General features: G+C 46.9%; 2 protein-coding genes across 3 annotated transcripts in view; one reads left to right on the plus strand and one right to left on the minus strand.

Annotated features, from left to right (window-relative positions):
- The window catches only part of LOC140399276 (uncharacterized), a 185255-nt gene that overhangs the window by 135799 nt on the left and 37022 nt on the right, over positions 1 to 12434 (minus strand). For both annotated transcript variants that reach the window (XM_072488743.1, XM_072488742.1), the window contains exons 4-5: positions 7922 to 8051; positions 1998 to 2683 (exon numbers count right to left, since the gene is read on the minus strand). In XM_072488743.1, coding sequence (XP_072344844.1) covers positions 1998 to 2683; positions 7922 to 8051 — 816 coding nt within the window. The remainder of the gene's footprint in view (positions 1 to 1997; positions 2684 to 7921; positions 8052 to 12434) is intronic.
- The window catches only part of LOC140399277 (G-protein-signaling modulator 1-like), a 386887-nt gene continuing 380039 nt past the window's right edge, over positions 5587 to 12434 (plus strand). The window contains exon 1 of the mRNA XM_072488747.1: positions 5587 to 5604. The gene's annotated coding sequence lies outside the window, so the exon portion shown is untranslated. The remainder of the gene's footprint in view (positions 5605 to 12434) is intronic.

Raw genomic sequence — 12434 nt, forward strand, 5'->3', positions numbered from 1 at the left:
GAGTCTACGAGTCTACGAGTCTATGAGTCTATGATTCTATGATTCTATGATTCTACGATTCTATGATTCTGAATCTATGATTCTATGATTCTGAGCCTATGATTCTACGATTCTATGAGTTTATGATTCTATGAGTCTATGATTATATAATTCTATGATTCTGAGTCTATGATTCTACGATTCTATGAGTCTATGATTCTATGATTCTATGAGTCTATGATTCTATGATTCTATGAGTCTATGATTCTATGAGTCTATGATTCTATGATTCTGAGTCTATGATTCTACGATTCTATGAGTCTATGATTCTATGAGTCTATGATTCTATGAGTCTATGATTCTATGAGTCTATGATTCTATGAGTCTGAGTCTATGATTCTATAATTCTATGATTCTATGAGTCTATGATTCTATGATTCTATGAACTCCGAAGTGAGAAGGGAGACCCAATAGATGGAATTCTGTAGGGCGACGCGAAGAGTGTGTTTATATAAAACGTAACACATTGAATAGACAGATCCAGTTACTTGCGTGAATTCATTCCCAGATGGTTGTCAATTTAATTTTCAATTTTTCTCTATTTTCGAATGATGAGCTCATTGCCCATTTATATAATTACTTGGAACAAAACCTGCGAGCAGTGTCAAGCGAAACCCACCCATGTTGATAAAACGTTCTGACCTGTTTTATTCCAAGAAGCGCTTAATTCACTTCACAGATGTTCCAGCTTTGAAACAAATAGCACTGAGCGCCAAGGCAGAAATAAAATCTTGGTTATTTCACAATTTGTGAATGACCACCAGCAGCATTTCACCATTCATATTCTCAGATGCGCAGCAACAAAACAAGGTTTTAAAAAGGTAGATTTAACTTTGGTTTGTTTTCATCAGTAGAGTAAAGAGGAAGTAAATTGAGACAAAACCAAATGCTGTGGATGCTGGAAGTCTGAAATAAAAACATAAAATGCTGGAAACACACATCAGGACTGGAAGTATCTGTGGGAGGCAGTGAGATGCACATGCACACACACAGTTGACGTTTTGTGAAAGCACCTGGAAATTATATGGTCAATCCTGAAAAAACATGCACACGGTTGAAGGCTCTGTAAACTTGAAGTTAAGCCAGGAAATTAGGACTGAATCAGGCAGTATTGCTTAGGCGACAAGGAAAACATGCATTTAAATCGCACTTCTCCCAAGATGCTACACAGGAATGTTATTCAACAAAATTTAACACAAGTCACATAAGGAGATATTAGGCCAGGTGGCCAAACATTTGGTCCAATGGGTGGGTTTTAAGGAGTGTCTGAAAGGAGAAGAGAGAGTGAGGAAAACAGGTTTAAGGTGGTACCTAACCCATGCTCGCCAATGTTGGTGTGATTAAACTCAGGGCAGCACAGTGGTTAGCACTGCTGCCTCTCAGCACAAGGGACCCTGATTAAATCCAGCCTTGGGTGACCCTCAGTGTGGAGTTTGCACGTTCTCCTGTGTCTGCGTGGGTTCCTCCAGGTGCTCCGGTTTCCTCCCACAGTCCAAAGATGTGCAGGTTAGGTGGATTGGCCATTCTAAATTGCTCCTTAGTGTCCAAAGGTGTGCAGGTTAGGTGGGGTTATGTAGTAACAGGGATAGGATGGGAGAGTGGACCTAGGTAAGGTGCTCTACTGGAGGGTCAGTGTAGACTCAATGGGCCGAATGGCCTCCTTCTGTACTGTAGGGATTCTATGGATGTGGAAGAGGCCAGGATTAAGTACAGGTGAAGTGACCAGGAGCGAGCACTGAAGCAAATAATGTACATGGACGCGAGAGATAGCTACGAGTTGGTGGAATAAGAGAGAAATTATGAGAGTAAAGGAGAGGGAAATGAACAGCAGTTTAGTGCTGGTCAAAGAAGTCCGATTTCAACCCACTCAGTGATTTGACTCCTATAAGTAGGGCAACCTCACACAAACAAAATAATCACACGCAGGTTATCCATGAATCAACCGGATGGTTACGTACCTTTATAGGCTGGTGCGGGTGGGGCGATGGTCACTTTCCTGATCAGATGCTTCACTGCCTCATTTTTGAAAGGGTCTCTGATCTTCTGCCCGAGTGCTGGCGTAGATTGTTCTGCATGTGGTTGGTCTGGATGAGTTCCCTCTAATAGCTGACCAGTCTGCAGCCTCCTCTGGTTCCTTATCCGCTCTTTAAGCCTCTCCAACTTGTTTACTGGAGATTTACTCGGTTGCAGTGCCAGTCGCTGAGCTGATGGACTTGGAGGTGGAGAAGGAGGGAAGGCTCTAATTGATGACGCTGGAGACTTTTTCCTCTCCTGCAAGATCTGCCTTTTGATAGAATGGTCAACTGCCATAAAACCTTCATTTCCAACTGGGTAATCTCCTTCGAGGTGACATTGGTAGGACGATATTAAGCCACTGCAAGCCTCCTGCTTACTGAGCAAGAACCAGTCACTCTCCATCACATCCATATCATCCAATGCATGCGATCGTATCGTGATGGTTGACGGTGACGGGCTACAACTTGGATCTTGGTGGCAAGTTACTGTTGCATGACCAACTGGATACAACGGGACATCTTGGTCAATAATATCCTTGTACAAGGGGCTTGTTCTCTCATTCCAGAACATTCTCCTTGAAGAATGAAAATTCTCTGATCCAGGATTGAACTTTCTGCTGTCATTCGTCCTGTTCAGGAATTTGAAGAACAGTTCAAGCTTAGCTTCTTGAACGGCTGAGAATATTTGCTCAACTAAATATACTTTGAACAGCCTTTAACGAAAAGTAAATCTCTGTCGCTGACCATGTCAGCGTTGCGCATCCCTAACTGCCCTTGAACTGAGCACTGCTGAGGACAGTTAAGATTCAACCACATTGCTGGGGATCTGGAATCACATAGAAGCCAGACAGGGTAAGGGTGGCAGATCTCTTGCCCTACAAGCTATTAGCGAATCAGATGGGTATTGTAAGGGCCCTTCCTGTTGATTCCCTTATTTCCCATTTCTTCTACTTTGTGGTTATCATTTTGACTGTTGCTAATTGTGTTTCTCTTAATTTGGCTCTGAAGATGGCGGCCAATATGGTCGCCTTCCTTAATTCTAATTACGTTTTCTCTAGAGTCGCCAGGTATCTTTCGATACCGCCACAAGGTTCAAAACCGAATACTGATCAAAGACTCAATACACCAGTTAGTAAGTTCGAACTCAATGCTCATTTATTTACCCACACAGTCAAATATACTCATGCATAAAGTCTACAAACTAAACTATCACTACTGCTAAAAGCCTATACTTAGCTCCGGGCGCCCACTCAGTCAGAGGAACAATGAGCGTTGTTCGGTTCTGAGACTGCTGGGGTCGAATTGATACGGAATAACAGCTCGGAGCGTCTGTCTCGTAGCGTGCATTGACCTTGGACTTACTTGTTCTGATGTTGCTGTTGGGCAGGTCTCTCGTTGGTGAGAGCCGGGGCTGCAAGAGAGCGATTCTCTCTTGGGAGATTCTTCTTATACCCAAAAGGGGCTTCGCGCGTTTTTGGGTGGGCCTTGAACTTGGCCCCAATTAATTGGGCCGTTTCCCAATCGTTCTCATCAATTTCCTCCAATGGAGGGGTGGGTGCCCTGATTGCTGGGCGTGTCCTAGGTGGCCGTTCTGGTCTCCTCTGGCGCCGGGGTGTCTGCCTTAGTATTGTTTACTTAAATGTTACCTTTTTGTTCCTGGGGATGGCTCATTAGTATGGAAATGGTTTGCAGTATCGGTCTTGTCTGGGAGCTATGGCTCCAATCAACAGACAAACCTTGCACCTGCTTGCTTTCTTAGTATTGTCCATTTTCCCTGCAAACTTTGCAAAGTGTCCATTTTGTAATCGGGAAGTGGCCATCCCAGATAGCTACATGACCCATGCATATTTGAGTCGAGCATGAAGCGAGGAATTCAAAAGTTGCAAAATAGTACATTGTGTTATTGGAGATTGAGCTTCTAGACTTTCTGGCACCTGAGAGATCAGAGGTGTTCAGCTTGATTGGTCGGCTGATGGCTAATTAATTGGCCAAAGGCCTTATTCTGCCCGGCAACAGACGGTGATTGGATCCTACCCGAGAGGGATGATTCTCAGAGAGCCCAGGAAGGGACAGTCAGATCCTGGACGCTGAAAGGAGAAGTATGAGCTTCTGTCTCTCTCTCTCCAGAAATACTGCCTAGCTGCTGGTTTCTGAAACTGCAGAGACGTGGGTGAAACCTGGATGAATCTATGGTGAAAACCATTGCAGATAGGAAGCGAAAGCCTCCAACTGAAGGCCTAGGCTGAAGGGATCCATCTGAAAGAGAGACTTCTGTCCTTTTCATTTACCTTCACACCCGTATTTCTCCTCTGTGTCTGTCTGTTGTGTGTGTATAGAGGGTGGGGAGAGTTAAGGGGGGGGGTTGGAATTCGATAATAGTAAACCAGTTGTATTTGCTGTTTATTTACTCATTGCTATTGTTGTTAGTAAAAAGTAATTGTTTTTAAATTTACAAACCTGTTGACTGCAGTTATTGGGCAGCCAAAGTTATATGGGGCAGCGCGGTAGCACAGTGGTTAGCACTGTTGCTTCACAGCGCCAGGGTCCCGGGTTCGATTCCTGCTTGGGTCACTGCCTGGGCGGAATTTGCACCTCCTCCCCATGTCTGCATGGGTTTCCTCCGGGTGCTCCGGTTTCCTCCCACAAGTCCCGAAGGTCGTACTTGAAAAGTGAATTGGATATTCTGAATTCTCCCTCTGTGTACCTGAACAGGCGCCAGAGTGTGGCAACTAGGGGATTTTCACAGTAACTTCATTGCAGTGTTAATGTAAGCCTACTGTGACACTAATAAAGATTATTCTTATAAGACCAAAGATTTGGGGTATTTTCTAAGACGTAATTGTTAATTTCGACTGTGTTGGGACTCCGGGGCCAATGGGGCTGGAATTGACTGCACACTAGCCCAGGGTGACCTAACAGTCTTTATGACAATCGATGATGTTTTCATGGTCATCATTAGCTTTCAATTCCAGAATTTAACTGCATTTGAATTCCACCAACTGCCGATGTGAGATTTGAACCGATGTCCCCTTAACGTCAGCCTGGCCTCTGGATTACTAGTTTAGTGCAGCCCATGCCAAAGCAACAGAAAGTAATTTGATGGATTCCCATCCTCGAGGTTATGAGGAGTACATTTGGGAATTTTAGTTCAAAAATACCCCCATAGCCAGGTTCCAACATCAAGAATGCAAATGCACCTCGACGAGTAGAATCTTTTGTAGGCAATGGAAGTCTTGCCTGCCAGCTAGATATCCAGCAAGAGACCCACGTGGCCTACTTTTGGGAAGGCCCACAGAACCACCAGCCACAAGGTCAATGGAGAGACCAGCACTTGGCCATTCCTGGATTCAGGAGACTGAGGGCAGAGGTCATGCTGACCCTCGCCAGGACAGGTGAGGTGCTGGCAAGACACCAACCGGAGGCCCGGGTTCACTGACCACACTCTCTGTCAGTGCAAGTTCCCTGTTTGGTGCCTTCACAGAAAAATAGGAAGAATTGCAGAATACCATCTCCAAAACACCGCCAGAAACCTCGAGCGAAAGTAGAACAGGTGAGGGAACAAGGGGTAGAAGCTTAACAGACCGATGCCAACTGGGATGGATCTCAGGAAGCATTTCTGCACACTAACTGCAATGAAAAGCTGGGATACTATCCCATAAATAGCTATTGGGCCTGGAGTCAATTGTAGGCATTACAGGATGGATGGCTGGATGGACAGACGGGTGTTAGGTTAATGGGACGGGGTAAATGGAGTTCAAATACTGATCAGCCATGACCAAGCTGAATGGCGGAAGAGACTTTTCTATGACTGGAGGCTCTGATTGAGACCATGTCAAATATTCAAGAGCACTTTTGATAGATGGCTGTAGGAAATGGGAATCAATAGATAAGGGAACAGGGAGAGAACATGGGTTTGGCCGACTGCTCATGTCGAGAACCAATACCAACATGAACAAGTTGGGCTGAAAAGTCTATTCTATCTCTAATTTCTAAGATATGATTAGGACTTAGTAACTTCAAACAGGGGGCAGCACGGTGCTGCAGTGGTTAGCACTGCTGTCTCATGGCGCCGAGGTCCCAGGTTCGATCCCGGCTCTGGGTCACTGTCCATGTGGAGTTTGCACATTCTCCCTGTGTCTGCGTGGGTCTCGCCCCCACAACCCAAAGATGTGCAGGGTTGGTAGATTGGCCACGCTAAATTGCCCCTTAATTGGAAAAAATGAATTGGGCACTCTAAATTTTATTTTATTTTTTAAACTTCAAACAAAATACAATTTGGGAGAGATATAACACTGATTGCTGTCATCCCGTTAAACTATAGTACAAAGAACTATTGATGACAAGAGTTGGGAAATCATGTTGCATCTATATAAAACCTTGGTTAGGCCGCATTTGGAGTATTGTATGCATTTCTGGTCACCACATTACCAGAAGAACCAGGAAGCATTGGAGAGGGTTCAAAGAAGGTTCACCCGGGTTTTTCTGGTCTCGAGGGTGTTAGCTATGAGGAGAGGTTTAATAAACTAGGATTGTTTTCACTGGAAAGACAGAAGCGGAAGGGTGACCTGATAGAGGTCTACAAAATTATGGGAGGCATAGACAAGGTGGACAGTCAGAGGCTTTTTCCAAGGGTGGAAGTGTCAATTACAAGGGGACACAAATTCAAGGAGAGAGGGGGGAAATTTAAGGGAGATGCGCGGGTTATGTTTTTCACACAGAATGGTGGGTGCCTGGAACTCGCTGCCAGAGGGTGTGGGGGAAGCAGGCTCCTTAGCAACATTTAAGAGGCATCTGGATGGATACATGAATAAGGAGGAAATAGAGGGAAAAGGACCCAGTAAGGGCAGAACTTTTTTTTAAAGTTAGGGCATCATGATCGGTACAGGCTTGGAGGGCCGAAGGGCCTGTTCCTGTGCTGTACTTTTCTTTGTTCTTTGTTCAGAAACATGGCCCCCTCAGGCAAGAGGAGCTAGAATCATAATGTTTTCCCTCAATCTGTTGTTTGCTTCCTCTGTACAGGGGGATGAAGGCCGGTTTTAATGCTTTTGCTCCATTGGATATCTGTGAACTGAATAAACTGGATAAAATCAGAGGCTTTGGGCGGGATGCTCCATCCCGCCGCACCGGTGCGGCATGCTGTCACGATTCTCCGTTTCGCTGGTGGGTCAATGGGGTTTCCCATTGTGGGGCAGCCCCACGCCGTCGGGAACCCCCCAAGATGCCGGCAAAACGCAGAATCCCAACGGCGGAGAATTTAGCCCTATGGTTGCTTGCATTGCTCAATCCCACCCCACACTCTTCTTTATGGGCAGCACGGTAGCACAAATGGATAGCACTGCGGCTTCACAGCGCCAGGGTCCCAGGTCACTGTCTGTGCGGAGTCTGCACGTTCTCTCCGTGTCTGCGTGGGCTTCCTCCGGGTGCTCCGGTTTCCTCCCACAGTCCAAAGATGGGCAGGTTAGGTGCATTGGCCATGATAAATTGCCCTTAGTGACCAAAAAAGGTTAGGACGGGTTCTTGGGTTCCGGGTTAGGGTGGAAGTGAGGACGTAAATGGGTGGGAGCAGACTCGATGGGCCGAATGGCCTCCTGCACTGTATGTTCTATGTTCCGTTACAAAATCGTAATAACAAACTTTAACCCGTACAGCTACAGGGGTCAAACTGCAGGACAACAGGAAAGTGCAGGGGGAGGGAGTATTTCATTAAATAGTTCTTCTAAAGGGCTGGCACCGACACAAAGGGCCGAATGGCCTCTTGCTGGTCTGTTTGATTTGATAATTCATTAACCCAATCTGTAGAGCCTTGCATTTTAAACTTTTTCTCCGCCAATTTTGGAAAGAAGAGTCTCAGTGTAAAATGTGCTTACCTGCTTGAGGAAAGAGTCCACTCAGGACCCAGGGCACTATGCGCGCCTGGTCCACAGTTTCCTGGGGACTCCAGTTGATGCGGAGAAACGCCTTGCGCTGAAATGTTGCCAGCTCCCTTCACACCATGTCCTACAACAACACACCATCAGTATGTTTGATCAGCATGGCAACCATTACAAAAGCTTTCTGTTATAACTCAACTCAACCAGACCTTCAATTGCAATCAGGGTAAATTAATGGTTGGCCTTTTTGAAACGTGCGTTAAGACTTTCACTTCAAGCCTTGAAAGCTTTAAAGAGAATGCATTGAAATGTTTTCTCTCTCTGCAGATCCGCTGTTCTGCAAAGCAGTGCACTCCAGAGCAAGTCCCAACATGTCCCATCCCATTATGTCCCTGGACCTGTTGATTATTTATAGCCCATCCCATAAAACAGCATCGGTGCCAGGGACAATCCTTCATCTTACACTGAACAAAGAACAAAGAACAAAGAAAAGTACAGCACAAGAACAGGCCATTCGGCCCTCCAAGCCCGTGCCGACCATGCTGCCCGTCTAAACTAAAATCTTCTACACTCCCTGGGTCCGTATCCCTCTATTCCCATCCTATTCATGTATTTTTCAAGATGCCCCTTAAATGTCACTATCGTCCCTGCTTCCACCACCTCCTCCGGCAGCGAGTTCCAGGCACTCACTACCCTCTGTGTAAAAAACTTGCCTCGTACATCTACTCTAAACCTTGCCCCTCGCAGCTTAAACCTATGCCCCCTAGTAATTGACCCCTCTACCCTGGGGAAAAGCTTCTGACTATCCACTCTGTCTATACCCCTCATAATTTTGTAGACCTCTATCAGGTCGCCCCTCAACCTCAACTGAACAGCCAATGAAACAGATTGTCGCCCAGCCATGAAGAAGTAGCTCCAGCTCAATTAGGAAGCAAACGCACTATCACGCATCCACTTCCTGACATTGGGGCAGCTCCATGCAATGCTCCCTGTGGATTTTGAAGTTTGGAAACGCTGATACCACTACACTGTTAATCATAATGAACACATGCCCAAATTGGAAGGATGTGACTTGTGATGGTGCACAAGGATCTGTGTTGGGGGCTCACGTATTCGCCGTACTTATTAGACTTAGATTGGGCGGCACGGTAGCACAGTGGGTAGCACTGTTGCTTCAGAGCACCAGGGACCCGGGTTCGATTCCCGGTTTGGGTCACTGTCTGTGCGGAGTCTGCACGTTCTCCCCTTGTCTGCGTGGGTTTCCTCCGCGGAGGTGCTCCAGTTTCCTCCCAAAAGTCCCAAAAGACGTGCTTGTTAGGTGAATTGGACATTCTGAATTCTCCCTCTGTGTACCTGAACAGGCACCAGAGTGTGGCGACTAGGGGATTTTCACAGTAACTTTATTGCAGTGTTAATGTAAGCCTACTTGTGACAATAAAAATTAAGATTATTAGAATTGGATAGAAAGTCACATGGGATGTTCACAAACGATTACGCAATGTTCAACACCATTTGCAACTTCTCACATACCGAAGCCCTCCATGTCCTTAAGCAGCATACCCTGGATAATGTTCAGGCTTGGGGCTGGCAAGCAGCAAGTAACATTCACACTACACTAGTGCCCAGGGAATGGCCATCTCCAACAAGAGAGAATCCAGCCACCTCCCCTCGACGTATAATGGCATTATCATCGATGAATTCCCCACTGGGGGTTACCATTGATCTGAAATGGAATTGGGCCAGCCACAGTGTTTGTATTAATGAGCAGGTCAGGTCAGAGGTTGAGAGTTCTGCAGAGTTACTTCCGAACTCCCCAAAGTCTGTGTTACTGGCAGAGGGGGTGCGTCAGGAAACAGAGGTAGTTTTAAATAATCTATACATGTATTTGTGGACATTAAAAATAAGGTATAGTTTGAAGTTTAATTTTGTGTTCCTGGGCGAAATTCTCCTACCCGCCCCGCCACATTTCTGCGCCGACCGGCCGGCGGGAGTCTCCGTAACACCGGCCGGTCAATGGGGTTTCCCATTGTGGGGCAGCCCCACGCCGTCGGGAAACCCCCGGGCGCCGGCAAAACGGAGACTCCCGCCGGCGGAGAATGACGCCCCCTGTATTTGAAAGGGTGAATGACTTCATTTTGGTGTAGGAGCATGCACAAAGTTTTACAACATGAAAAGCAAACAAGGTGTAAAGAAAAACGAAACTGTTGCTTAGCAGAAACTGTTGGGGCAGAAATAACTTTTGAGATAGTTGTAAGCTACAATCAGGGGAAGCTGGACAGGACAAAGGAGCTACAGAGTGCAGACTTCCCAAAAGAAAGTCCCCAAAACTAGGGAGTGAGGACAAAATTAGGGAGAGGGACAGCACGGTGGCACAGTCGTTAGCACTGCTACCTCACAGCACCCGAGACCCCGGTTCAATTCCGGCCTTGCGTGACTGTGCGGAGTTTGCGTGTTCTCCTTGGTGCATTGGAGTGCTATAGTAAGAGTTTGGTGACCGAGGGAGTTAGGTGAGGAGGGAGTAAGGTGCTCCTTTCATTTTGTTTCCGACATTTCCGCAAAGAGTGAGAAGAGAGCCAGGAGTTTACAGAAAGTGTAGCTGACTGGGAGCAGAGTCGGAGGGCGGAGATCTAGTTAGTCCACAGGGCAGCTATATTCTGTCAGGTAAGAGGGGATGGAGGCTAGGCCAGTTGCATGCTCCTCCTGTAGGATGTGGGTGGTGAGGGATACCACCGGTGTCCCCGCTGACTATACCTGCAGGAAGTGCACCCAACTTCAGCTCCTCAAAGACCGTGTTAGGGAACTGGAGCTGAAGCTGGATGAACTTCGGATCATCCGGGAGGCAGAGGGGGTGATTGAGAAGAGTTACAAGGAGGTAACCACACCCAAGGTACAGGACAAGAATAGCTGGGTTACAATCAGGGGGAAAAAAACAAACAGGCAGACAGTGCAGGGATCCCTCGTGGCCGTTCCCCTTCAAAACAAGTATACCGTTTTGGATGCTGTTGGGGGGGATGACCTACCGGGGGAAGGCCCTCGCGGCCAGGTCTCTGGCACTGAGTCTGGCTCTGGGGCTCAGAAGGGAAGGGGGGAGAATAGAAAAGCAATAGTTGTAGGAGATTCAATGGTTAGGGGAATAGATAGGAGATTCTGTGGTCGCGAGCGAGACTCCCGGAAGGTATGTTGCCTCCCGGGTGCCAGGGCCAGGGATGTCTCGGATCGTGTCTTGAGGATCCTTAAGGGGAGGGGGAGCAGCCAGAAGTCGTGGTGCACATTGGTACCAACGACATAGGTAGGAAAAGGGGTGTGGAGGTAATAAATGAGTTTAGGGAGTTAGGATGGAAGTTAAAAGCCAGGACAGACAGAGTTGTCATCTCTGGTTTGTTGCCGGTACCACGTGATAGCGAGGCTAGGCATAGGGAGAGAGTGCAGCTGAACACGTGGCTGCAGGAATGGTGTAGGAGGGAGGGCTTCAGGTATTTGGATAATTGGAGCGCATTCTGGGGAAGGTGGGACCTGTACAAGCAGGACGGGTTGCATCTGAACCAGAGGGGCACCAATAACCTGGGAGGGAAGTTTTCTAGTACTCTTCGGGAGGGTTTAAACTAATTTGGCAGGGGAATGGGAACCGGATTTGTAGTCCAGCAACTAAGGTAGCCGATATTCAGGACGCCAAAGTGTGTAATGAGGCAGTGGGGAAGGGAACACTGACAAAGGAGAGTACCTGCAGGCACGGAGATGGGTTGAAGTGTGTATACTTCAACGCAAGAAGCATCAGGAATAAGGTGGGTGAACTTAAGGCATGGATCGGTACTTGGGACTACGATGTGGTGGCCATCACGGAAACGTGGATAGAAGAGGGGCAGAAATGGTTGTTGGAGGTCCCTGGTTATAGATGTTTCAATAAGATTAGGGAGGGTGGTAAAAGAGGTGGGGGTTGGCATTGTCAATTAGAGATAGTATAACAGCTGCAGAAAGGCAGTTCGAGAAGTATCACCCTACTGAGGTAGTATGGGTTGAAGTCAGAAATAGGAAAGGAGCAGTCACCTTGTTAGGAGTTTTCTATAGGCCCCCCAATAGTAGTAGAGATGTGGAGGAACAGATTGGGAAACAGATTTTGGAAAGGTGCAGAAGTCACAGGGTAGTAGTCATGGGTGACTTTAACTTCCCAAATATTGAGTGGAAACTCTTTAGAGCAAATAGTTTGGATGGGGTGGTGTTTGTGCAGTGTGTCCAGGAAGCTTTTCTAACACAGTATATAGATTGTCTGACCAGAGGAGGGGCAATATTGGATTTAGTACTTGGTAATGAACCAGGGCAAGTGATAGATTTGTTAGTGGGGGAGCATTTTGGAGATAGTGACCACAATTCTGTGACTTTCACTTTAGTAATGGAGAGGGATAGGTGCGTGCAACAGGGCAAGGTTTACAATTGGGGGAAGGGTAAATACGATGTTGTCAGACAAGAATTGAAGTGCATGAGTTGGGAACATAGGCTGTCAGGGAAGGACACA

Source organism: Scyliorhinus torazame, chromosome 22 (genome assembly GCF_047496885.1).
Source record: "Scyliorhinus torazame isolate Kashiwa2021f chromosome 22, sScyTor2.1, whole genome shotgun sequence".
Taxonomy (NCBI): domain Eukaryota; kingdom Metazoa; phylum Chordata; class Chondrichthyes; order Carcharhiniformes; family Scyliorhinidae; genus Scyliorhinus; species Scyliorhinus torazame.